The sequence below is a fragment of the Megascapheus bottae genome, chromosome 24, assembly GCF_031878675.1.
Source record: "Megascapheus bottae isolate mThoBot1 chromosome 24, mThoBot2.hap1, whole genome shotgun sequence".
Taxonomy (NCBI): Eukaryota; Metazoa; Chordata; class Mammalia; order Rodentia; family Geomyidae; genus Megascapheus; species Megascapheus bottae.
The window spans coordinates 24589108-24616453 of record NC_143532.1 but is presented as its reverse complement, the minus strand read 5'-3'; the positions used below and the strand labels follow the sequence as shown (position 1 = coordinate 24616453).

The window sequence follows — 27346 nt, the reverse complement described above, 5'->3', positions numbered from 1 at the left end:
GGTGGCTCCTAGAAGGAGAAAACGGGCACCCCTGGGTATCAGCATTCCCTGGACACTTGCCTTGTCATCATGTCTCTTCTCCTCTGAAATTTAACAGTCTGTTCAACAACAAGTTGACTGACGGCTGTGCAGATTCCCTGGCCAGGCTCCTTGCGTGTAAACAGAACTTCTTGTCCTTGAGGTGAGCTCTGGGTTTCTCCAATCCCCACAACTGAATCAGTGTTGTCTGGTCTCTACTGAGGTCTGCCTCATATGGCTTGTGATTCTTGACTGCACACAGCTTTGAGGTGGATTTCTCGGGCATTAAAGTTTCCTGCCTGCTGGAATTTTAACCCCAAGGCAAAGAGGAGTTTCCTTGCCTTTTCCTTCCTGGGTCTATGAGTGTCAGGCTCTCTGAGTTACTGGTGAATACTGAACATGTCCTGTGGAAAGGGCCCAGAAGTCACTTACCACCACAGCTGTGGCACTGAATTGCTGGGACGCTCCCCCACGCACTTTCTACTACTCTGAGTAGGCCAGGTTTGCACTTCCATTCCAGAAATCTGCTGTTCCACTCCAGAGCTTCCTGGTTTCACTGGAGTCTCTCTCCTACCTGATGCCCTTAAATGCCTCCCAGCTAGTCCTTGGGACTTTCTTTCCCCCCTCTTCCCTTCCCCTCCCCTCATCTTCCCACCTCTGCTCTTCCTTCTTCTCTTTTCCCATCTCCCTCCCATTCCCTCTCTTTGTCTTGCTTCTCTGCTCTCCCTCCTCCTCCTCCTCCTCCTCCTCCTCCTCCTCCTCCTCCTCCTCCTCCTCCTCCTCCTCCTTCTCCTCCTCCTCCTCCTCCTTCTCCTCCTCTTCCTCCTTCTCCCCCTTCCATCTCCTTTCCCATCTCCCCCCCCATCCATTTCACCCCTCTGTTTCCCAGAGAGATTTGTGATGCAGTAATTGAAGACTGAGTGAGAAATCACTTCCATCTATTCTTTCTAGCGGATGGGCTGAGTTTGGGGAGCTGTCATTTTAAATTTGGCCACATAGCTCAGGCTCATCTAGGACTGCAGAGACCAGGCTAGGATGCCATTAGGTACAAGAGTCTTGTACTGCCACCACCACTTGCTCCCCCAGGCTCACCTGGTCTATCCAACCAGGTGGAACTGTGGCTCTCATAAGGATGGTGGATTCAGAGTTGGAGGCCCAGTTTTGTAGCCAGGGCCTGGTCAGACTTGGGAGCAGGAATCTGGGAGTGAGGCTGTCCACTGTGAGGGTTTGGAATCTAGAAACGTTTGTGATTTGAATCCTCATGAGCTTTTGGACCTTGGATCCACTGTGCCTCCCAGTCTCTGTCTATAAAATGAGGATCGTAATTGTAGCTGTCTCATAGGTTGTTGTGGTGATGAATTTGATGAATTGAGTGAGCATGCACGAGGAGCTGGTGCAGTCGAGGCTGTTCTTTATATAGTTAGCTCAGGGACTGAAGGATCGTGGGTAAATTATGTAAGCTCACAGCTTGTGATCCCTGTTTTAGTCCACAAAGGATTAGATGTGCAACAAATGTATTGGGGGAAAAATGCTTGCGAGGGGAAACGAGGTAAGGGACTTGGGAGGAAGCAGGTGTTGGACCCTGAGTGGAAAGAAGCAGGGAAGGAAGGAGCCTTTGGTGTAGCTCTGAGAATTTGCAAGGCCACTGGGGCATCCTCAAGCCCAGTTTGCCCAGTAGGACTCACATGAGTCTGCATTGGGGTCGTGTGTTGCTAGGGGCAGTCTGCAGGAAGCAAGCCTCACTGCAAGACCTTGATGTTGATTTCCAGAACCTAGTATGCCATGCTTGTGGTCACCTCAGAGAACTGTGGTTGCAAGGCACATTCCCATGGTGCTTCATGCCTTCTCAAAAGGGATAATAATAAATATCTTCCCTGTATCGGTGGCTGACACCTGTAATCTTAGCTACTCACAAGGCTGAGATCCTGAGGATCTTTCTTTGACGCCAGCCATGGCAGAAAAGTCCATGTGACTCATCTCTAACCAGCCAAAGAAAAACAAAGAACAGAAAGCAAAAGAAAAAAAGCTGGAAGTGGAGTTGTACAGCTCAAGTGATAGAGCAGCAACCTTGAGTGACAAAGACAAGGGACAGCACCCAGGCCCTAGTTCTCGCACACAGACAACACTTCCCTGAACTCAGAGGCGGCTGGATTTAGCTGTTCCCAGAACTTTCCTTCCCTTGCTGAGATCTTTCCCCTGGGACCAATCCCCCACCCCCACCCCAGTTCCCAATAGAGGTAAAATGTTCCTTGTGATGACAGTGAGAAGTGCATTCCATTCTGGGGGTAGACTGAGGATGGCTGAGGTTAAGGAAAAAGAGGTTAAGAGGAAATCTTAAGTCTGGGTGCCTTCCAGACACCAGGCTCCCAGGATAGCTCCCTGCTGTGGTTCCTGTCCAGACCTGTGTGCTTTGCAAAACAAGCCACTCATACTTTGCCTTTGCTGCTGGACCAGGTTGAAGTGGTGGGAGCTGTCTGTAAGCTCAGCTGAAGGGTACACAGTGGCCCCATGATGGGAGAGGGTTCTCTAACCAAGACTCTGTCTGGCCTGTTCTCTGCCTCTGACTGTGCTCTCTCACCCTGCTTTATCTTCCTTCCAGGATTGGTAATAACTACATCACAGCTACAGGAGCCCAGGTGCTGGCCCAAGGCCTCAAAGACAACACCTCCCTGCAGTTCCTGGGGTAGGCTGGGTGCGGGCAAAGGGGCCTGTAGGGAGAATCAGGTAGGTAGGTAGTGACTGAAGCTTGGCTGCCTCCATGCTGATGACTTTACTCCGTACATCAGGGTAGGGGTGGTGAGGCCCTTACCCTGGGAATGTGTCCTCTAGTCCTTGGGGCTTCTGAGGACCTGGCTGTGGCTTGGAACCACTCTGTATTTCTGAAGAACCCCACCATACTGCAATCAGCTGTATGTAAACCAGAACCCCTGGCTTCACAAAAGATGATATAGGGAAGGATGAGGAAGAGGATGAGAAAGGATTTGGGATGGGAAGGGCTGTTCTAGATCCTTCAGAACTACTGCCCACTGTAGAGCCTTCCTAAGTCCTGTCAGGGAAGGGAGGCAGGCAATAGGAGGGTTCCCACATCTAACAGAGCTGCAGAGGGGGACTGTCTCTGTCTGTCCCCTAAGTTTTCACCTATGCCATCCCCAGAAGTAACTTCCCTGTCCCCTGCGAGCCACTCTCCTTTGACAAAAAGTAGGGGGTAAGGTCCAGGTGGTTAACTCACATCCATGGCAGGGAGGTGTACCCACAAGCTCAGCGTGAACCAGGAAGTGGGACTGTCTTATGGCAGAACTTTGCACTGACTTCAGTCTGTCTTAAGAGCCACCACTGTGCCCTCATTTTATGAGGAAGAATTGCATAGAATTCCACCATTTGCATGCCCTTGATTATTTATCATCACCTATAGATGCCTGTTTAGCTTGTTTCTGCAATTACAATGCCCCATCCAGAGAGCATAGAGCATAGCTAGAGCTCAAGTAATATTTGCCTGAGGAGGGGAAGATATAGTTCCTATGGAACTGACTCTGTCATTTATTAGCAGCTGGATTGGGAGGTGTGTGCTGGCTCCACTTTTACAAAAGCGGTATTTCCAAACCATAGTGGGACAGAGAGGAGGGCTCAGAATGTGGAAATGGACACCATGGAGATCTGGATATTTTTTTTTTCCAGTCATGGGACTTCAACTCTGGGCCTGGGCATTGTCCCTGAGCTCTTCAGCTCAAGGCTACCACCCTACTCCTTGAGCCACAGTGCCACTGCCACTCCCAGTTTTGTGATGATTAATTGGAGATAAAAGTCTCACAGCTTTTTGTGCCTGGACTGGCTTGGAGCCATGATCTTCAGATCTCAGCCTCCTGAGTAGCTAGGATTATAGGCGTGAGCCATGGAACCAGCAAGATCTGGATATTTTAAGAAGCAGTAAAAGATAGAGAGCTGGCCTGGGAGAAAAGAGTTAGAATTGTTTTGTGTAATCCCTAGGTAATTACAAACTTGAAGCTACTAGGGAGAAAATCTGGTATGTGTCAGGGGAAAAAAAAAAAAAGGTCAGTGATATGAATTGCTATGGAGAGTTTTCAGTTCTTGAGGGTATGGGGTAGGTGGGACCCCATTAGTAAGTCTGTGGTTTCAAGATACTAAAAAGTCTAAGTCTGGCCACCCCACATCAGAGATGGCAACAGGACCACTTTGCTGGGACCACAGTGCCCTGATGAGACTTGTCTAAAATGGATTGTCCAGTCCTTAGTACTGGGGCTGCAGAGAGCAGCAGGTAGAACATGCAATGGGGACTCATATACATTCTCTGTGGCCTCTGATGGCCTTTTCAGGTTCTGGGGCAACAGTGTAGGTGACAAAGGTGCCCAAGCCCTGGCTGAAGCCTTAAAGGATCACCGGAGTCTGAAATGGCTTAGGTAAGCTGCAGGTTTCTACTGAATTGTTACAGGAAGAGCCAGGAGAAGGAGGAGGGAAGATGGAAAGGAGGGGCATTTTGAAGGTTGTTGAACTTCTTTTCTAATACTTCCCCTGGTGTTTTAGGTAGTAGGGTGAGAAAGATCATTGGCTTTAGAGTCAAGAAACTTGAGACTGTCTGTGTGACTTTAGGGGTGCCTCCTTCATATCAGGGTCATGAGCCCCTCTCTGTCTTGAGCTTTATCGGTTACATTTTACCTTAATTCCAATCCATTGCTGTTGGCAGGCCCAGTGTGCCTTGTTGGGAAGGATTCTAAGACTGCTCCTGGTCTTAAAAAGCACTGTCATCTATTAGTAATACTTGCAATGGAGCACACTAGCAGGGTGTGCCATTCATCTTGTCTGTCACAGGTAACTTCATAGTCCCTGTCCGCTCTAACATGTTTTTGTGCCTTGATTATGTGCAGCCTTGTGGGGAACAACATTGGCAGTGTGGGTGCCCAAGCCTTAGCGCTCATGTTGGAGAAGAACATAGCATTAGAAGAGCTCTGGTAAGTTTTGAGATTCTCCTGCTTGGGGTGGGGAGCAGGAAACAGCTGGTAATAGGGTTTGAACTCAGGGCCTTCTGCTCTTGCAGTGGCCTTTTCTGCTCAAGGCTGGCTCTCTAGCATTTGAACCATACCTCTACTTCCAGATTTTTGCTAGTTAATTAGAGATAAGGGTCTCACTCATGGATTTGTTGGCCTGGGCTAACTCCAAATGGTGATCTTCAGCTTTCAGCTTCCTGGACAGACAGGATTTCAGGAGTGAGCTACTAACATCGGGGTTCAAGCCTTTGCTAAGTACCTGACCTTGACTTCATCCACGGGAGCAGCTATGTAGATGAAGAAGGTGGAAGGCCGAGCGACTGATTTTTGTCTGTTTTTTTGTGTAATATAAAGCTCATAGAGCCTAGGGTTAATGTAATTATATTTATTCATTTGCTGATTTATTTACTGCCTGCATGTGATATAATGAGGAAGATCACAGACTTTGGAATTACACAAGTTGTGATCTTAGGCAAGCTAAATAACAATTTCTGAATTTCTAGTTTCTCACCTGTAAAATAAGACTGCTTCTAACTATACAAAAAAAATGTTTGTAAGAGGTAGGTAAGGTAGTGCTTGTGAAGGACTTAATATAGCCTGGCATATGTGTCAGTTTTCCTTAAGTGTTAAATTGTAACTGTGGCAAGCTTATTGTTACAGTTGCTGGTGCTATGACAACAGTATCTACTAGTCCTTTGACTACTACTACTGAGGACATTTGATATTTTAAAGTGAGTTTGAGTGCCTAAGGCCCCTGTGTAGTAAACCCAAGATCACCTTAAAAATGAGTAAAACAATTTTAAAAAGTCAATTATTAAGTATATTAAAATTTTAAAAGTTGAAAAAAAATGAGTAAAACATGGGAGACTGAAAGATAACCCTCCTTTTGTGCTTCTACTGTTAACCTGAAGCAGATCCCAGACTTACCCTCTTTTAGATGCTGCGTGTAGAGTCTCCAATTACAGGGACATCTTTCAGATTCTAGGTATATCAGGGAGAGAAAGTGCTGAGTGCTTGGTATTTTTAGGAAGCAGAGGAAACACTAAAAACGTAAGTATTTCTACAAAGCAGATGCTGTGGAGGGGTACCGGTTGCTGGCAGGGGTCACTGGTACTGAATTGTCATTGATTATATCCTGATTGGATCATTTCTTGATACAGCAACACCTCACCATGGATGTATCACTTATGGTAACTGTTCAAATAAAGGCTTTAGACAGGGGGCTGGGAGTTTGGCCAAGTGGTAGAGTGCTTGCTTAGCATACACGAAGCCCCAGATTAATTTCTCGGTAGTACATACATAGAAAAAGCTGGAGATGGTGTTGTGGCTCAAGTGGTAGAGTGCTAGCCTTGAAAAAGCCCAAGGACAGTGCTCAGGCCCCCAGCTCAAGGCCCAGGACTGACAAAAAAATTTTTTTTCAGACAAATTAAAATTAGCAACGTTTATTTGAGCAAAGACGTTTCATGAACTGGGCAGCTGTCAGAGCCGGGGTAGGCTCAGAGAGCCTACACAGCAATGTGGACAGGTGGTATTGACAGGAACGTTTCTGATATTCAGAAACTGTTTGATTGGTTACAGTTCCTCATTTGCCTTATTTGGGCATGATTTGAAGAGTTGGTAGCCTGTGGCGGGCTGAGATTTAGCTATTTGTTAACCAACCAGAATCTAAATCTTAATTATGTTGCAGTTTGTTTAGGTATTAGATTGTAAGTACTAGGAGTGTGGCCTAGTGGTAGAGTGCTCACCTAGCATGCACCAAAGCCTAGGTTCAATTCCAGGTACCATATACACAGAAAAAGCCAGAAGCAGTGCTGTGGCCCAAGTATTAGAGCACTAGCCTTGAAAAATCCCAAGGACAATGCTCAGGCCTTGAGTTCAAGCCCCAGGACTGGCAAAAAGAAAAAGAAAGGAGTTTGTAGTTTGCTGATAGGAACACCTGGAAGCAGCTTCTAACCAAATTTAGTCTAATTTAACATTACCTTAGGCTTCAGCAGTGTGGCGCTATTATGGTGCCTACAAAAGACTAGTATAGTAGGATCCTTGATTCCTTGTCAGATTGCCTCATTATCACAAGATGGCTCCACCACCTCTAACCACTACTTCTGTATTCTGGGATCTACTCTATATCTGAGAAGGGCCAAAGGCATAGATCAGCAGGGTCTCAGCCTTTAAAAAGCAGTGCTGCAAGCCACAGCTGTTAAATATCATGTATCAGTGTCACCTGGCTAAATGTGGCAGTCCTGGAGAGGGAAATGTTGGTGGTTTTCTTTGTTTTGTTTGCTATCCAGTGTAGGGCTGCATGAAGAGAAATGAGTGTTCCATTAATATGGAAAACAAAGACAAGGAGATTAGCTAACTGGGGACAACGGGTCTTTTAAGTAGGAGAGCTTTAGATTGAATTCCTTGCACAGACGTCCTGGAATTGAGACTGGGGCTTTATCTGTAAGCTTGGATTTTCAAACTGGGGGTGGGTGGGACACATAGGAAAACATTTCTGACATCATGCTCTGTTGTAAGTGTTATCACATCAGGAGGATTTTCTCTCTGTTCTTGTCAGTTTGGAGGAGAACCACATCGGGGATGGAGGAGCACACTTGCTCGCCCAAGGACTGAAGAGAAATTCGAGTCTGAGAGTCTTGAAGTAAGGAGCTGGGTCTTGGGAGCATGGTTCCAAAGCAGAGTTCAGGGCAGCTTCTCAGCCCAGAGAAGGAGGAAAGCACCTTGTGTTGGTCTGGGAAGGGAGGGTTGCACTACAGGAGGCAGTCAGTTTTGGTGGTTGTCCCAGGAAGTGTAAGGCCACTGTAGTGGGGCACGGTGGGTACAAGGAAGGTCACCAGTAGAGGGCAGTATTGAGTCAATAAGCCCTGTAGGAGGCTGGCGTTCCACCTGGATCCAGCTTCACACACCTCCTTGCTACCCAAACAATAGACCTGGCTCTCCAAGTGCCCAACCTCCCTGGTGCAGGGGGCTCTCTGGGGAAAATTCTCTGGCGGGCCTGGTGGACACTGGAGAAGTTCCAGCTCACATCCACCATTCCTCTCCAGCTACTGTCACAAAGACTTCAGACAAAGAGTGGGTAATCTGCCAGCATGCAACTCAGAGTTGGAAGGACAAGCTGAAGGAACAGGATGGGCAGGTTGCCAACTGCACCCTGCTGGCAGGGTGCCTCTTCTTGGTCCAGGGCCACCACTGCTCAGGAAGGAGGCTTCTGGCTGATCTACATGTGTTCTGCAGATGTGGTTACTTGCCTGCATTTACAAGTGCATCCTTCATGCCTTCATTTACAAACCACTAATGAATCTGTATAGCGGATGTCTCTTGTTTGCAAATCCTAGCTACTCAGGAGGCTGAGATTTGAAGATCACAGTTCAAAGCCAGTCTGGGCAGGAAAGTCCCTGAGACTCTGTTCTTCAAATAACTACCAAAAAGCCAGAAGTAGAGTGACCATCACACACACACACACACAGGAGGGTGGGGGAAGGAGGGAGGCTCTTGTGCCTGTCTTTGTGCCCATAGAGTGGTAAAAAGGACAGAACAGCCCCCATTCATAGTTTAAGAGGGGACAGATGACAAACCAGTAAATCAGGAAGCAATGTCATTCCTAGTTTGAAAGGAACATGTGGTAGGAGGGCGGGGTTAGCAACCGTGGGCAAGGCTTCTCTGGGAATGTAGCATTTGATTTCAAACCTGAACAACAAGAAGGCACCTGCCCAAAATCTGGGTGGAAAAAAATGGTGAGTGCAAATGCCCTTAGGCAGAGAGGCAAACCTGTGGCTGTGAGGACAAAAAGTAACCTGGAATTGGAATGTTACAGGACCAAAATGTGGCAAGAGGTGGGGAACAGGCCCTGAAAGGATTGGGGATTTATGTTAAGGACTCTTGCAAGGGCTTTGCAGAGTGCAGTGGTACATACCTGTAATCCCAACTGCTCAGGAGGTGGTGGTTGGTAGGATCATAGTTTGAGATCAGCTTAGGTTAAGTTAGTGAGACCTCACCAATCTGAACAAAAGAAGCCAAGTATGTTGATAGGTGCCTGTGATCCCAGCCATTAACAAGACAAGTAGGAGGATCAAGGTTCAGACCAGCCCAGACAAAATCATGAGATCCTATCTATCTGAAAAGTCATATAACGCCAAGAAGAACTGGGAGCCTAGTTTAAATGGTAGAGTACCTGCCTAGCAAGTACAGAGCCCTGAGCTTAAACCTTAGCACTGCCACCACCAAACTAGATAAATCCGTGTGGCTCTCTATCATAGGAGCATCATTCTTGTTCTGAGAGCACAAACTTGGAGAATGGCCCGATGGAAACAGGAAGTAGGTGGGAGACTCAAGTGAGAGAGGAGGGTAGCTTGGATTATACTGATGGCAGAAGAGAGGTGAAAGGGGCAGAGCTCATGGCTCTGTGGATACAGGAGTTGAGGACCAAAAGCAGCCTGGGCCAGAAGGTGATGGAGGCCATGCTATGGTTTCCTCTGGTATACCCAGTGTCCAGGGGCCTGTGCCACAGGGACAGGGATGGTAGATGTGAGCCAAAACCTACCCCAAGACTACCAGACTTATATCCTGAGATGGAGGCAAGGGTCTCCCTTCTTGGGAACTGGGGACACCCACTAGCAGTGGCTTCTTTGGCCGGAGGAAGGTGGCATCTGCCCTGACAAATATAGGCCCAAGAATACATTTGTCTTCCGAGACAGGCAGACAGCTGCCTCTGGCCTTGCTGCCAGATTGTCCTCTGCTCTGGAAATGTGTGTTTGTGGTGCTTTGAAGGCTAAAAAGTTGCCAGTGTTTGGAGAAAACACTTACACAGGGCCTCACTTGAGCGCAAGCAGGCTGGGAGCCTGGCTTTGTCCAAGCTAGATGCTTGCTTTGCTCTCTGGGGGCCCTTGGCCACACTTGGGCCTTGATTGACCCTGCTTGGAATGTCGCAAATTTGTCCTTCCTCACTGTGACAGCCACCCCACCCCTGTTCAATCCCAACTGAGGAGGCCAGACATTCACTGGTGAAGGAGAGGGGTGTCCCATCCAATCTTCCCACAGTCTTCCCATATCACCCCTTCAATGTTTCCCCACAACGTTTCAACTGCATATATGCACATACACACAGAGAGACAGAGAATGGGGAGAGACAGAGACAGAAACTGTCCCCTTTAATTCCCTATATCATCACTGCCAAGGGTTGGTGAGCCTCCAGGCCTGTAGCCAGGTGATCTGTATCCTGGCTCCCCCACTGCCAGCTGTCTTCCTCCTGCTCCAGTACCTCAGTTGCTCAAAGTGTAAATGGGGATCCTAATTGCCCTTCCTCATGGGGCTGTAAGCATCCACTGGCAGAGTATAGGCAACAAGCTGGCAACTGGTGGTTGACATAGCTGCAAGACCTTTCTGACAGGAAGAGAGGGAGGTTATAGAGGGCAAAGCTGTAAGGCAAAGGCAGCATGGGAAATACTGGACTCTTCTACCCTCACTGACCATGGCTCATCTTTTCCTTCTTGTCCCAGCTTCCTGTTGTCTCTACCTCATGTCCGGTGCACCCCAAAGACCCCCAAACAAAAACATTTCTGTCCATTGATTATCTCCTGTTAATTACTGTACTGACTTAGGTAGTTTTGGGTTCAATGTTCAATACTCTATAAGGTAAATACTTCTGCCTTATGGGGAAATTGGGATGTCTTTGTTTGAGATAACAAAGGGAAGAGGGAGAGGTTGGATTTGATTCCTCAGAGTCTGGTACTAAACTTCAGGTATCTAACTATGTCACTATAATGTCTCCTTAAGGGAGAGGCTGTCTAATTCAGTCATCTAGTGAGGTAAATGGAAGCCAGAAGGTTTGAGTCACTGAAGGTTTTGAATCTTTGTACAGAGGTTCCTTGGCAGTCTCAGACAGGAGAGGGATATGTGGGGGCAGATGGCTACCATAGGCTTACCTGAAGCCCACCATTCCTTCTTCTTCTCTAGACTGTCAAACAATGGTATCACCTTCCTGGGTGCAGAAGCGCTCCTGCAGGCCTTGCAGACGAACACCACCATCCTGGAAATCTGGTAAGACTCCTATTGATCTGATGATCTCTGTGAACCGGGGAGCCGGGTGAGAGGAATGGCAAAATCCCTCCTGATTCTGACTCTTAATGTCATTCCGCATGTGATGTATCTAGATCTCTGTCTGGGAAGGGCGACTTCAGGTCTCCAAGCAGGGACTAATTTTTCTAATTAAAGCCAGGAGTGTTTGCATTTTCTGTTTTAAGCATCAAGGTAGGTATCAGAGTATGAGGAGGACAAAAATAAGAGACCATAGCTCCCACCCTCCTGGGTATCACATCAGCCTTTGCAGATTGAAGGTGTAATCTGCAACGACATTGCTCTGGATCCTGGAAGTTCTGTAGGATGGAGAACTTGACGTAGCATGGCCATACCTGTATAATTAAAAGCTATACTCTTTCATAGACCTGGAAAAAAAAAACAAAACAAAAACAAGCATCAGGTCATCACAATGTCAAAGATTCATGCTCATTTCCAGGGACTTACACAGTAAATAGGATTTCTTTACTTCAACACTCACAAGTGAGTGTCCCTGTGTATGTTTTAGGCACTGGGCTACATACCAATATTTAAAAACATAAATTTTGTGCTCAGAATTGTAGCCCAGACTAGTAGTCATGCCTCTGTATAATTCCAGTAATTGGGAGGCAGACAGATTGTGAGTTTGAGATCAGCCTGAGTTATATATAGGGAGGGAGACTTGGTCACAAAACAAAGCCAAACAACAAAAATCCCCACACTGCATTTCAGGATTCTCTCAAAGGCACTGGCAACTTTTGAAGTCCATTGTATATGCCAGTTATTAACCAGAAAAGGGGGAATGGTGGTCCTTCTCAGATGAGATCTGCTCAGGCGTGCTAAAGATCTACCAGGTCTGTTGTCTTAGACCAGACTACATGGTGCCTCTCTGTGAAAGCTTGTGACTCCTGTTTTAAGCTTATAGATATACCTTGTCCCTCCCTCAAAAAGTCTATCAAGGTGAGAACAAATTTTTGTGCCAGTTCAAAACAAAAACTCTCAAGCTGTCCCCTGGGCTGGAAAATGTTTGCTTTTGGTATGATTTAGCTAGCTCATAGCCCATGAATCAGCAGAACAAAGGTTCTGAAGGGTTGTTTTTAAACCATTGCACAATCTTAAGAAATGGCACATTCTGTGTTCAGGGAACAGCCAGCTTCAGGTTGATATTTAAGAGCTGTGATGTCCTCATCAGTGGAGCTGGGTGTCACAACTTGATCCCTGCATTCTTGACAGATTTGGTTGTTGCCTGAAAAAAAACAACAAAAAAAGATTGACCAGCCATGGGTACTATGCACTCTGCTGGGCCTAGTGTTGCAGACTTTCTGCCAGGTCACTGAGTCTTGTCAATCATGATTCATGAACTGCTCTGGGCTCTGAGGGTTAAAAACAGCACCACTTCCTTCATTCCATGCTGTAGCCCCTCCTGGGCAGAGGTTTAAAGAGGAACAGTGTCCCTTTGAAAGATCTGTTCTAATTCTGTTCCCTTCGTCTCTGCAGGCTCCGAGGGAACACTTTCTCTCCAGAGGAAATGGAGATACTCAGGCACAGAGACTCCAGACTGTTGCTTTGATGTTTCTGTGTGGACATTCATCTCACTTTGTTTGTGAGCTAGGACTTTGTTTGGAAGCTGGATGTCTGGCCAAAGCTGGTCCCGCTGAGGGCTGGATTTATTTTCTGGGAGCAATGCAGGTCATCTTACTCTGGCCAAAGGCTCCTCATGATGGTCTTAGAATCAACTTGATCCAAATTGACCTCTGACATCAAGTTCTTCCCAGACCATGGATAAGATGTGCAGAGGGGCTACTGGGTAAGGTAGTGACAAGGGGTCTTAGTGGGACCCATGAGTGCCTGTTGGTACAGAAACCTGGACCCTCATGAAAGGTGACCTCTGACTCCACGGGAAGCAGCTCTCAGCCACATCTTGACCCAGGCTATCAATCACAGCCATTCTTTTCCTATTTCTTCCACTTTTCCTGCCTGAGACCCAATGTCACCCCAATGCTGGCATTCAGGTCATAGGGTATCCTGTTCTCCTTTCTGGTGCCTAAAACATTGTTAGAAAGAGAAGCATGACAGCATTTTGTCCTCTCAGACATTCTAGATTTGCAAGAAAAATGTGACCATGCTCCAGCTGAGATCACACATGGACATTTTATTTCTATTGAAATCAATTACTCTCCAGTTAAGCCTTTAAAAGCGGCAACACATCCAAAAGCAGCTTTTAAAATTAATCTGGGCCAGCATTTCAAATGGCCCTATGAGGCTTCTGGTTGATGCCTATGAACTGAACTTTGACAAGAGACTTCTGAAATACATCCATAAAGCAATAGTTACATTTCATTCATAACAGAATGCATTGGGATGTATTAGGGATTTGAAGTTTACAGGGGTGCAAAAGCAAGCTCCTCCTTCAAAGTCAGTGCCTTTCTGGATTTTTCCAGATAATGTAGGTCAAAACCTTTGTAAACTGTTGGATGCTCTGCAAACTTTATTACTTTAAGCATGATTTATGTGTGAAAAGTGGTGAATATTTGTAAATTCAATTATTTCTCTAGAGTTGATATTTTGTAAAAAAAAAAAACAAAACACACCAAGACATGTGAAAGGGTATCAATGTATGTGAATTAATGCACCTTCTATCTGGCAAATATCATGTAACCCTTTTATTAATTACAATAAAAATATATATAAAAAATACATGCCCGTGAACTTTATAGCATAAATTATACAGAAGAAAGAAAATGCTTATCGAGTTTCCAGCTTTCTTCATTGTGATCAAACATTTTAAAATATTCCTTAAACTTGTCAAACTTTAAAGCACAACGTTCTACTTGAATGGAGGGGGGTTGTTTTCAACCAGATAACTTATTGCTTAAGGCAAAAGCATTTCTTAGAAATAGGCTGGCAATTCAAAATACATTTGGCTCTAATCAGCTTGAGGTTTTAAGCTGTGCATGAGGAGCCTGCAGTGCCTGGGCTGAGAGAGTATCGCAAATGTGGTGAGGCCTCTGGGTCTTTCTCCAGTCTCTCCATGTGGCTCCAGGAATCTTTTAACAGGAGAAAGGTAGAGAAGGTTTGTATGCAACTTTCCTCTGTCAGAAACCTCCTGTGCAGGTCTTGCTGAGATCATTCTTAGCTCCATTTAATGAGCAAGGGCTCAGGTGGCTGCTGACCTTGGTGGAGTCTTGCTTCCTTGAAACGTTTTTGTGAGTGTCTGGCTCAACAAATGCTTTCACATGTCCCTGGGCTCCTAATGTGTGTCTGTGGGACTCTTTGTTATTAGGCTCTATCCTTGCTGGACTATTGTCTGTAGTATGGATGATCAGGAAAAAGGGAGAGGGGGATCTCCTTTCTCTGAAGGGGAACACACAAGCCTATTTGTAGAGCACCTTAATGGGTTTTAAATTCATTTTCAGCAATGATTTATTAATCAATTATGCTTTGGCAATCAGTAGATGGACAAGGCAAGCGTGGCCTCTTGGTGCCTCTGAAGGCAAATAGCTTGGGAACAGAGGGGGAGGCAGGCAGAAAACTAATATACTAAAATACACACACACACACACACACACACACACACACACACACACACACACACACACACACACACACACACACACACGCTCCATTGCAGTAAGTGCTAGGAAGGAAATTGCCCTAATTTGGTTTTGAAATACCTGTCAAAGTCCTATGTATTGAAGGCTTGGTCCTCAGACTAGTGGAAGGAAGCTAGGTTCATAACAGAACCCTGGAACACTGGACCCTGTTCCCCGCCCCCCTCCTCATTTCCTGGCTTCTATGAAGTAAGCAGCCTCCTCTACTACATAGTCTTGTCATAATGTAATATGCCACATGCTCAAACCAGCTGGCTGAAACCCCTTTGCTCTCCCCAGACAACTTGTGGGTAGGCAAAGGAGAGCTTTCCAGTGTTGCTGGTGGATAGATAGTTGTAGTTGGAAAAGTGGATGATAGAAGGCAGTAGTAGTCTCTCCGGGGCTATTGACAACTGCAGTGAAGGCCAGTTGAGGCAGCACCATAGGATTTGAGGTTCAACCAGGTGAGCCGCTGTCAGTGTATTCTCTGTCACGTTGGACCAATAAGCTTGCCCGCCTTATCTGTCTTACCTTCCTGCCACAGCTGTTTCTTTCTCTTTTCTTTTTCATGTTAGCAGTTCAGCAATGAACGGTAAGACCATACCCAAGGATCATACATGTGATCCTGATGTTAAAATATCAAGGGGGATGGTCAGGAGGGGGAAAGGGTCAAAGGTGCATACTCCAATCAGAGCAATCTCATCCTATTTCCACCAATCACGGGTTGACCTGTTATGCAAATGGAGGATTGTATTTACAGCAATCACAGACCTTCTGTTATATTGAAGTGCTACCCCTGTCGCTGACCCCTCACACCTGAGTCCATCTTATATTCAGCTGGAAGTTGGTTCAAGATGCTTATTGGAGCAGTACCTTGAGGGGTTCGAGACGCCTACTGGGTTTTGGCATCAGAACATTCTGACTGACTGGTTTGGCAGTTCTTTGCCTCAAAGTGACTGAGGTCATGGAGAAGGCTCTAGCGGCTATCAATGAGTAAGTTAACTCTGCCTTGCCCCAACATCTCAGTACATTTAAAGGACAAAATGACTTATAAAGTCCTATCAGTGTAATGATCCCTCACCTATCGAGGGAGTTATGTTCCAGAACCCCCTCATGATAGGAGAGAATCCACGAAGTAGCAGGGATGCACATTATATCGTGGTTCACTTATTGCTACTTTTAGGATTTCACCTATGGGGGGGGGCGGGTGAGGGCTAGGGGAGTGTCTGGACGATAACTCCTGTGATAGGGGAGGGAATCACTATATACCCGTTCTTTTTAATGTGCAATATAGTGAAGCCATAATAAATGAACTATGATATACTGAGGGACAACTATAATTAATAATACTTTAACAATATTTAATAGTGCTCTAAAAATACTTAATTTCTTTTTTGCAAGTCCTAGGCTTGAGCTGTCCTTGGACTTTCTCAAGGCTAGAGCTCTACCACTTGAGCCTTAGCACCACTTCTGGCTTTTTTCTACATATGTGATACCGAGGAATTGAACAGAGGTCTTCATGTATGCTAGGCAAGCACTCTACCACTAGGCCAAACTCTCGGCCCTAAATATGCTTAATTTCTGTCCCAGCATCCTAGCCCAGGAAAAGATAGGTCCCTAAAAATCGGTGTCAAGAGCAGCATGGCCTTAGACTGAACCAATGACCTTAGACTGAACCTCTGAAACCATGAGCCCAGAGTTGTCTCCAGTATTCTTTATCTCAGCGAAGGAAAGCTGATGAAATAAAGATGCTAGATCCATCTTTTAATGGGATGGTTGTTACTTTGGAGATTAGTTTTGGAGTGATTCAATTTTTTGAGCTGTTGATATATTTTAGATATGAGGCCTTTGTCTGTTGTTTGGTTGGTGAAGATCTTCTCCCACTCTGCAGGCTTCCTAATTAATTTACTAGCTATGTCCTTTGCCATACAAAAGCTCTGCAGTTTAATGCAGTCTCACTTATCCAGCCTTTTTCTGATTTGTTGTGATTCTTGGTCCTTATTAAGAAAGTTTCGACCTGTGCCAAGGAGGTCTAGTGTATCTCCTATTCCTTCTTGTAAAGTTTTCAGTGTGTCAGCTTTTACCTCCAGGTCTTTGGTCCATTTGGAGTTAATTCTAGTGCAGGGTGACAAAGAAGGATCCAACTTTAGTTTTCTGCAGGTGTTTAACCAGTTCTGCCAGCACCACTTGTTGAAGAGGCTGTCTTTCTTCCATTCTATTTTTTTGGCTCCCTTGTCAAAGATTAGGTGGCCATAGGTCTGTGGTTTAATATCTGGGTCTTCAGTTCTATTCCATTGGTCTTCAGGCCTGTTCTTGTGCCAGTACCAAGCTGTTTTGATAATTATAGCTCTGTAATAGAGTCTAAAGTTTGGTATTGAAATTCCTCCTGTGCTGCTCTTTCTGCTAAGAAGTGTTTTTGCTATACGGGGTCTTTTATTAGTTCAACCATGGAAAGCAGTATGGCAGTTCCTCAAAAGACTAAACATAGAGCTCCCCTATGACCCAGCAATTCCACTACTTGGCATTTACCCAATCATCCAGAAACAAAGACATACTAAATCCACCAGCACAACAATGTTCATTGCAGCACTATTTACAAAGATATGGAACCATCCTAGATGTCCCTCAGTTGATGAGTGGATCAACAAGATGTGGTAATTGTACACAATGGAATTCTATGCTGCTGTCAGAAAGAATGACATTGCCCCATTTGTTAGGAAATGGAAAGACTTAGAAAAGATCATATTAAGTGAAGTAAGCCAGACTCAAAGGAACTTAGGCTCAATGGTTTCCCTCATTTGTCATAATCAGTAGAAACCTTGGGCTCTCCTAGCAGAGATTTGCAATAGAGCAAAACCTTGATACAAAAGGCCATATAGTAGGACGTTAAATGAAAGGATCTCTAGGACATAGAAACATAAGCCATATAATGAATGATTGTTGTTCTTAAGGTACTATGTTATCTCTCATATCTTTTGCTGTCCCTTGTTTATCTCATATTGTTACAGTATCTCACTTTGTTACCTGATATATCGGATATATTTGTGTTTGGTTATTTGAAATTGGATAGGGAACGGGGAAAAAAAGTTGAGGGGTGGGGGTGGGGGGGAGGAAAATGGGGACCAAGACATGTGAAAGGGTATCCATGTGTGGGAATTAATGCACCATCTATCTGGCAAATATCATGTAACCCTTCTATTAATTACAATAAAAAATATATATATATAAAGGTGCTAGGTAAAAGGGACCTTCTTCAGATTGTTGAGGGGTTGGTCCAAGATAGGTTCACTAAGATGTATGGGCATATACATGTATATGTATATATACACTCTTGTTACAGAATAAAGCATGCTTTGTGTGGCAGGCTGAGTAATAGGCACTAAAAACTTTCAGGTTCTAATTCCCAGGAACTTGTGAATGTTGCTCTCCATGGGGGAATATTGTATGTTGTATTTGTAGATGTGATTAAGTCAAGGATCTTGAGAGTTAGGATAGATGATTCTGAATTATCCACTAGACCCTAAATGCAGCAATAATGTCTTCAAAAGAAAGACAAAGCTGATGCAGAAGTCAGAACTGTAACTACCAAAGCAGAAGCCACACTCCTGCCTTTGAAGATGGAGGAAGGAGCCAGGAACCAAGCACTACAGTGCTAGAAGCTGGAAAAAGCAAGCAACTGGATTGTCCTGCAGAGCCTCCTCGGGAGAGAGGCCCTGCCAACTTAGCACCAGCTCACTTTGGACTTCTGGCCTCCAGGACTGTAAAACTGTCACTTTAAGATGTCAGTTTGTGGTAGTTTGTTACAGCAGCTGTAGGAAACTAATATGGCCCGGAATGAGCTCAGAAGAATGGCACGAGATGGATTTGCAGAAGCAGGTGGCACCAGTTCTTAAGAAGTCTAGATGGCCATGATGAAGAATTTACTTTTGATTTTACAATAATAGCAAGCTAATAGATTGTTCTAAAAGCGAAGATGAGACCTGACTGGGATGCATAGGAGAAGGAGGAAGGAAGAAGAAGTCGGGAGACCGTCGAGGAGCTCTTGCAGGTGAGAGGTAGTGGGCCTGCCTTCTCATGGTGGACTGTGGAGCTGGAGAGAAGAGGATGGATTTCACAGACCCTGGAAGTGAATTGCTAAGAGTTGTCAGGTAGGGTTTAGATATGAAATGTTTCTCAAAGTCCCAAGTATTGATTGATGGCTTTGTTGCCAGCCTGTGGTGCCTTTGGGAGGGGGTGGAACCTTTAAAAGGCGTGGCCTAATAGGAGCTCCTCCAGTAGTTAAGGGTGTGTCTTTGAAGGGGCTTTGGGACTCTGATCTGTCCTGCCTTTCACTTCCCTAGATGCCTTGAGGTGAGCACCTTCCTCCATCTCATGCACCCCACTATGAGGAAATGTGTGCAACCATAGGCCTACAACCACAGAGCCAAATCACCTTGGGATGAAACCATGCATCCAAATAAACCTTTCCTCCTTGTAGGTCAGTTTTCTCAGGTCTTCTGTCACAGCATCAGAAAACTGACTATGACCCTTCCCTTGGAATGTCAGCCACCGGCTCATGCTTCTGGCATGGTCCCCAGTCTAAAAAGGTGTCCTGCACATAGTGGGCACTCAGTGGGTATGGGGTAACTTATGTAAGGAATCCCTTCTACTTAAAGGGAGCAGAAAATCAAAGGTGGGGCATATTCTAAGCTACAGCACAAAGGTCTTCATGAGAGTGCTAGTCGTACTGTTCTGTTTTTACACACACACACACACACACACACACACACACACACACACAGCAAATAGCTCCAGCTCGGAGAGCATGGGAAAGAAGTTTGAAGAGAGCAGAGTTAAAGACCCCCCAGATGACTAGGGTTTACCTTCCCTCAGAGAAAAGCATATTTCTAGGATAGAGAATTCTCAGCTCCTCATCCAGTGATGGGGGCATCACATTGGCCTTCTATGGAGAAAGCACTGCCATCCCATCCTCTTGGCTCACAGCTCTTTCTGAATGGTCATACTCACTGGGTTGTTGTAAAAATGACTGGAACTATGGGAGGGGACTGGATGAATCCCTGGGAGATTTCATTGGCTAAAATGGCAAGGACAGAAGGATTACACAAGGTAGGAGAAGTCAGGGTTTCAACTTCAGCTCCTTTGTTTGCACAGGAGCAGGATAAGAAAACATGGAATTTAGGCAGCCAGAGGGGGCCTGTGGTGGCCACTGGAAAACACAAATAGAATTATGGCTTGTGTTGTAGAGTCCCCACCTTGCCCTGCCCCTCCCCTCCTCTCAGCTCCCCTCCCATCATCCCATTTAGGTGCTCTGTATTCTTTTTGGGTCCCTTATTCACAACTGCCCCTCCTTTCCCTTCCCCTCCCCTTCTCCCTCCCTTTCCCTTCTCCTTATACTGGTTCTGGGGCTTGAACTCAGGGCCTCCCACTCTTCCTTACTCTTTCCAATCAAAGTTGGTATTCTACCACTTAAGCCATAGCTACACTTTCAGCTTTTGCTGGTTAATTGGAGATGAGAGTATCTCAGATTTATCCTTCTGGGCTGCCTTCAAGCCATGACCTTCAGATTTCAGTCTTCTGAAGAGCTAGGATTACAGATGTGAATCACCAGCACCTGGTGTGAAGATTAGCATTTAGAGTCTCGATTGTGTGACTCCTTGTCATAGGCTATGACCAGACTTGGACTTTACCAAGGTCTGGCTTTTTGCTGTGTTCCTTATGGGCACAATCACAGCACTATGGGTGCGCAGTTGACATTCTGTATTCTTTTTCACTTCCCTTCACCAAGTGACACACTTTCCACTCCCTTTGTTTGGAGTACTTCTCACACCAACTCTCAGCCACCTTTCCTATCTCACCTTTAAGAAATCTCATTCTCAAACAACTCTTCCTTGAGAACTGTACCACCCTTTCTAGAAGACATTCTCCTTCCAGGTCTGCTATAACTGCAGTTAAAGGGGTGATGATACAATCTGCCTTCCTTGTTATAGGCAGGTGTGGCATCTTGCTTGTTCGTTGTTGTTTCCTGGTACCTGCTCAGTGTGTCATCCATTCTTTTGCATGATTCTGGGGTTAAGCTGGATGGAACAGGCTGAGGGTGGGTGGAATGAGGAGACTGGTGAGGAGGGGCCATCTGCAAAGACTTCAGGGAGAGGCTGGACTTTGGCTGAGCACTGTATGAAGGATTTTGGGGGAAGGATAGAGAATATGTGCCTTTCAATCGAAGAAGCCATTTTAAACAGAGGTGGGGGAAGATCTCTGACTTGCAAATCCAGAGAGTCTGGGTCTCAGCCCATCTCTTGCGTAATAGGGAAGGTAAGGTGATTATTTTCCCACTCTGGACCTTGCTTTCCCTTCTGTAAAATGAGAGGCTGCTAGATGAGGAACCTTAAATAATAAATAGCACCATGACACTACTGTCCATTGGCAGGCATCTCTTCTCTTTGGGAGCTTGACTATTCACTTTCTGGGTTATGTCAACACACAGTTCTATTACTGGTCACCTACAAGGCATGGTAATTGAGACAAGCCTGTTTGTCAGGCTTGGCTGAGGTGACAATCTCTTGCATAAAATCAGCTTCTGACACTGATTCAGTGAATGCGACATGGAGCCAGATGACTGGTCACTGTTGGGGATGGGCAGAAAGCCTGAAGCTGTAGTTTGAGCCAGTGTTCAAAAGGAACTAAAGATGCTTTAGCCCAGGGGTGGTAAATCAAATGCCTTCAGAATCAATTCTGGGAAATGGATGTGTGGCTCAAGTGGTAGAACGCCAGCCCTGAGCACAAAAGCTAAGCCACAGTGCAAGGCCCTGAGTTCAAGCCCTAGTCCCTGCAGAAAACAAACAACCAAGAATTAATATTAATGAGAGACATTATCCAGTGGATAAGCAGGGAGTAGTAAGAAATGTGGAAAGTGATGGTGTTTGTCTGTGTAAAGGATTCAAACATTCTCATCCTCTGCTTCCTCATCTTTTTCCTTCTCCTATGTGGGTAAAAAAAAAAGTAATGACCCTGACATCCTGACTGTGATGTGTAAATCCTAGCAGCTTCACTAAAGAATGCAATATAGAGGAAAATGGTGAGGCATAAAGCTGAATATTTCTTCTACCTAGAATATGCTTGCAAGCCTGGGGAACAGGCAAGAATGGACTGAGACAAGACAGGAGTGGATTGATGCTCGGGTTTCCAAAAGATTCTCATTTCCCTGTGGCACATTCTAGTGAAGGAGAGGGTGGCTTAAAAAAAGAGACTATTGCTAGCAATCGCCTGTGTGATTGTGTGATTAATCCTTACTTTCAATTCCCCAGATCTTCAGAAACATGTCACTTTCCATTGCGGGAAATTTTGTGTCATAATTAAACACGCGCACACACACACACACACACACACACACACACACACACACCTCCTTTCTCAGTATTAATCATCGTCCCCATAATTAGTACATAAAATGTCAAAGGAGAAGGAATTAATTAACAGGAGTATCCAGTGCAGGAAGATAGATAACACTGCAAGGCTCTGGGGCTGATTATAAAAAGCATGTCTTTAAATATTTTGAGTACTTTGGGGAATCAGAAGCCTCCCTTCTAATGGAAAGATCCTTAACTACACTCCAAGTCCTGGCTGGTGGCCAGGGGTGCAGGACTGAGTAAGCCCCCCCTCCCTCCCCGCGTGTGAAAATCCCCTCTTCCCCACTTTGAGGAAACCCGGCACCAAACAGTCAGAGATGGATGGCAACAGAAACACAAGGGGTGGCAACGCCATGTGGAAGGGGAGGGAAGAGCTCTAGGCGTTCCTGCGCTCCCTCGTGGTGTCAGGAGCCTCAGTGCAGCGTTTTCACACTATTCCTGTAAGGTAAGAGATCACCTCCATTTTACAGATGAGGAAACTGAGGATCAGCGCGGCTGTCAGGTCCCCACGTCACGCGGCGACTAGAGGAGAAAGCGAAACATTCCACCTTAGGTGTGACTCTAACTCTGCTTTTCCACAAATCCTGGAACAGGGCTCCTAGCTGTCTGGATGGCTTCCCACCCTCGTTTTGACAGCTAAGGGAAGAGCCAAACCTGGAGCGTAGGGGGTGGAGCTGGGAAATGACATCGCCCCGCCCCGTATTCGGTGCTAGCCAATAGTGAGGCGGCGTCCACAGCCTTTCCGCCAATCAGCCTTGGCGCCCCGCCCCCCCACCCGGCTCTTTTTTTTTTTCCGCCCCTCCCCTTTGCTTTCCTTCTGGCTCCACCGAGCTTGACACCGCGGAAAGTCCCTCAGCGACTCCACGCCGGCAGCCATTGGAGGGAGGGCTGTGCAGGAAGAGCCAATCAGAACGTGAGCAGAGACGCAGCTTGAGCTGTGATTGGCCTGCGCGGCGGTTGCGGCCTCCGCCTCCGCCCCCCCCTCCGCCCCGGGCAGTTAGGAGGCGGGGCAGGTGGGGGCGGGCCCAGGTAGCAGGTTCGGCTGCGCGGGGTCCGCGCGTCTGAGGTAAATACTAGGGCGGTGGGTGTGGGGGACCCGGCCTGGGGCTGGCCTGGCCGCCGGGTGGGGTGGGCGGGGCGGGGCGAGGGGGCACTTCCCGGCCGCCGCCCGGGGGGCGAGTGAGCGTGCGGTGGCCGAGCGGTGGGCGGCCCAGTCCTCCGGGGCCAGCGGGGCCTCTAGGAACTGCGAGCCGAGCCGCCGCGACGACCGCGGGGCCTGGGCACCGGCCCGTTAGCTGCCCCGGCCGGCTGCACCCGCCCGGCCCGCGCGGTGCCCAGTCCGCTGACGTCAGCCCGACTTCCCCCTCCCCCCCATCTTCAGGGGAGGGATTCCGGGTCCTGGGCGGGGTCGCCACCTCCGGGACCCCTGGAAGAAGGACAAGGGCTTCGGGTCGGGTAGGAGTAGCACCAAACTCAGTTTTCCTCGGCGGCACCGTCCATTGGCAGATGGGGAAACTGAGGCACGGGTCGCAGTTGGCGTGGAGAGTCCTGGATTGTCATCTCTCCTCTCTGGGGCATTAGGACTTGGCTGTTTTGGCGGGGGGGGGGGGAGGGGGGGGAGGAGAGGGGTGTCTGCCTCCCTCCCCCTCCCCCCCGCCCCCCCCCCCCCCCGCCCTTCTTGGAAAGAAGAAGCCGGCGGAGATTCTGGTCCGGTTAATGGCGCTCTCTGCTTTTCCTTTCAGTTTCCCCCTTTTCAGAGTGAGGATGTCTCCCACCGGGCAGCTGGGAGTTGTGCCGTTGAAAGGTGTGCCCTGATGAGCCAGGTATTCCTCCATCCTTTCCCTTTCCGGGGTCACTGGAAGTCTTGATGGAAGGCGGCTCTGCCCCAGTGGAGTGCTCAAGCTGCCCGGCTCTTCATGTCCCTGGCATCCGTTCCAGTCCTCCCCTCCGTGTTCGCAATGTTTAGGATGGTTGTCACCTTCCAGGCAACAAAGCCTCGCCGTGGCCTTGCAGTCCCTCTGCCCCATTACCCCTGCGCCCCCCCTCCTCACCCTCCTTCTCTCGGGGTATGTGTCTCCTTACTTTGCTAAGGTTAGAGCCCCGTCCCTTCCTGGCCTTTGAATGGGGATTAATTAGGAATCTTGATACGATTGCTCATTTTTTTGTAATCATTGGCTGCTTAGAGAAAACTAAGAGGGCCTACATCCAAGCGTCAGTTTCCTGCACACCCCCTCACACCCCAAGGAGATTGAATGGCCCTAAGAATTCGGGTTCTTCCCCACTGCATAGTGGGTGGATTTTCATTAGAACAGTATTAGGATAACAATGATTTGCTGGAAATTTTTAGTGAAGCTGATGTACTCTGAACGTTGATAATACTCAGAACATTCTCTAATGTTTGCTGCAGAATTTTCAGATACTCTTGCAAAGAAGCCTTGTTTGGCCAGGGCAGTTCTTATATAAGTTGAAAAAAAAATGATTTCTGTGGTCTGGCAGGCTTCAACTGTGGTTTGAGTTGATTTTAGGAAATCTTTAATAGAAGAGAGAGGGTAATTATCCTATTAATCAGACCAGGTATTAATATTTTTTCCCTGTTTTTCAAACTGTGATCTATTTGGGGGATTTTACATTGTTCATGGAAAACTTATAAGCATCATACATAGTGTGAGATTCTGGGAAGCTAGTTTCATCCTTGTTAAAAAAATCTCCTTATTGCCGGCACAGTGGCTCATGCCTGTAATCTTAGCTACTCAGGTGGCTGAGATCTGAGGATTAAGGTTCAAAGCCACCCCTGGCACAAAAGGACCTGAGACTCTTATCTCCAATTAACCTCTAGAAAACAGGAAGTGGGGCTTGGCTCAAGGGTAGGGTGGTAGCCTTGAGCTGAAGAGCTCAGGGACAGTGCCCAGGCTGAGTTCAAGCTCCATGGCCCCCCCTCCCCACACAAAAATCTTATTTGTACCTACTTATGTGTGTCACAAAGAAGTAGTACATCAATAGTCAGGACTTCATTTGGTCAGAGAATTAATGATGGGTTAGCACAAATGATTAAATATTTCCAACTCATTTGTTCCTTTTGAATTTTTCTTACTATGGAAGATGCTGTTGGTCACTTAAACAGGATGTACCCCCAAAGGTACAAAGAGGGAGGAATGGGAAGCCCAGTGAGGAATGGAGTGGTTAGCTTTCACTCTAGGGAGACAGCAATATTCCTTGTTTCTCTGAAACAAACCTGTAGGGGCAAGAGCCAGAATATGCTTGTTTTAGGGTCTATGCTTTTATATCCTAAATTAATCTGTCAGAAAATTAAAGCCTATTATATCTTTTTTGTCCTGTTTTTCAGAGTATCTGTTAGTAGAATTATTATATTATTATTATAACTCATTCTTTTAGTAAGAGAGGTCCTCCCTCCCTCCCTCCCTCCCTTTTTCCTCCCTTCCTTCCTTCCCTTCTTCCCACCCCTCTCTCCTCTCTCTTTCTGTCACTTGTGGGGCTTGAACTTTGGGCCTGGGTGTTATCCCTGAGCTCTTCAACTCAAGGTTACCTCCCTACCCCTTGAGCCACAGCTCCACTCCCCATTTTCTAGTGGTTAATTGGAGATAAAAGTCTCAAGGTCTTTAGTGCCCAGGCTGGCTTTAAACCTGATCTTCAGATCTCAGCTTCCCGAGTAGCTAGGATTACAGGTGTGAGCCACCTCTACCGCCCCCACCCCACCCCCCCACGAGGTTCTTTCTTACCCAGGTGAGGTTCTTTCTTAAAATGATGATTGTTCTAGATGTCTAGAAGCATTTGAGAAAGAAAGCGCATATGTCTTTTTGCCTTGGGTGTTCATGAAGGCTTTCTTAACCCTTTTGCCATTTGTGATCTGCAACAGTATTTTAGTATTGTGATATTCATTCTGATTTAAAGAACTTCTTGTGGGTTCTAGAACAAATCAATTTTATGTAGCCAATGAGCTTTTGTATTCTGTACAAAAATTGTACTTGGTATTTCTAATCTTTAGTAGTGTGTGTGTGTGTGTGTGTGTGTGTGTGTGTGTGTCTGTGTGTCTGTTTCCTTCCCTCCATTGTGGGGCTTGAACTCTGGGCCTGGGGATTGTCCCTTAACTCTTCAGCTCAAGGCTACCACCCTACCCCTTGAGCCACGGCACCACTTCCAGTTTTCTAGTGGTTAATTGGCGATAAGAATCTCAGGCTGCCTTTGAACTAAGATCCTCAGATCTCAGCCTCCTGAGTAGCCAAAATTAAAGGCATGAGCCACTGCACTGGCTTTAATCTTTAATATTTTTGTGTGAGACTTATTTCTTGATCCCCTCCTTTCCTTTTCCTTCATAGGAAACTGAGCATATTTATAAAGGTCTTCAACCTTCATTTTGGCTTAGTAGTTTTATCTGAATAAAGTTAAATCCTCCTTTACATACTCAAGTCCAGACCACTAGCAAGCTCAGATAATCAGACATGGTTTCAAATTTCTGATTCTGAAGTGTTTTTCCATCTTCAGTGTTCTTAAAAGAAGGACTTTCTGTTCATCAATGTATTGGGCTGAACAATTGGTGGCTGCACTTTGTTTTCCAGCTCTCTGGTAATCTTCATTCATTCCATATAGTAATTATCAATCAAGATGTTCATGCTCACCCAATTATCCAGCATGAAATATGATAGTAAAATGAGTCATTTATGGTCTGTTTACTCTCAGAATGATTCCACCTGCAGAGTCATGAGACCACAGATGGAAATGTCTCCTTCACACTGACCAGTTCCATTCCCATTTTGGATTTAGCCAAGCAAGCTTCCTTTTCCTTTGTGTCTCTTAGTGCCCCCAAGACCTATGCCTAAAGGCAGAAGTTGAGTGAAATGGGATTACTTGATGAAGGCAGTACTGCCTTAGAGCTTCCATAATTATATGATGAAACTTTACCATCTGATTGAACCTTTTTTGTGTGTGTGTGTGTGGTTCTACTGGAACTTGAACTCAGGGCCTCTCACATTATTGCTTGGCTTTTTCTCTTCATATTGTTTTTGCATTTTTTTTGGTAGTACTGTAGCTCTCCTGCTTGCTAGGCAGTGGCTCTATCACTTGATTTGTCCCCCACAGTCTCTATTTTTTTAAAATTGTTTTTGAGTCAGGGTCTCCCTACCTCTTGTAGTAGCTGGCCTGGAACTGAGTTCTACCTGAAACTGTCTCCCCAGTGGTTAGGGTTATGGGTGTGCCCCATTACGTCAGGAATCTTCATATTAAGTCAGTTATTACTCTTCGGTGTTCTTATGACTGCAACTATTTT

The 27346-nt window shown here is 46.3% G+C and overlaps 2 protein-coding genes across 11 annotated transcripts in view; both read left to right on the top strand.

Annotated features, from left to right (window-relative positions):
- Positions 1-13764, top strand: part of Nod2 (nucleotide binding oligomerization domain containing 2) — a 33184-nt gene extending 19420 nt beyond the window's left edge. The window contains exons 5-11 of one of the 2 annotated variants that reach the window (XM_090357661.1): positions 98-181; positions 2618-2701; positions 4350-4433; positions 4899-4982; positions 7576-7659; positions 10971-11054; positions 12567-13764. In XM_090357661.1, the coding sequence (XP_090213787.1) occupies positions 98-181; positions 2618-2701; positions 4350-4433; positions 4899-4982; positions 7576-7659; positions 10971-11054; positions 12567-12639 (577 nt within the window). In that variant the 3' untranslated portion in view covers positions 12640-13764. The remainder of the gene's footprint in view (positions 1-97; positions 182-2617; positions 2702-4349; positions 4434-4898; positions 4983-7575; positions 7660-10970; positions 11055-12566) is intronic. The other variant, XM_090357662.1, reaches the window with a different exon arrangement.
- A 1180-nt stretch (positions 13765-14944) lies between these two features.
- Positions 14945-27346, top strand: part of Cyld (CYLD lysine 63 deubiquitinase) — a 72881-nt gene continuing 60479 nt past the window's right edge. For 2 of the 9 annotated variants that reach the window (XM_090357657.1, XM_090357652.1), the window contains exons 1-2: positions 23036-23131; positions 23808-23888. Coding sequence is in view for 2 of the 9 variants with exons in the window: in XM_090357659.1 (XP_090213785.1) it covers positions 23880-23888 (9 nt within the window). In the remaining 7 variants the exon portion in view is untranslated. Of the gene's footprint in view, positions 15124-23034; positions 23132-23432; positions 23516-23807; positions 23889-26760; positions 26849-27346 lie in introns of those variants that run through there. The other 7 variants (XM_090357658.1, XM_090357659.1, XM_090357653.1 and 4 more) reach the window with 7 other exon arrangements.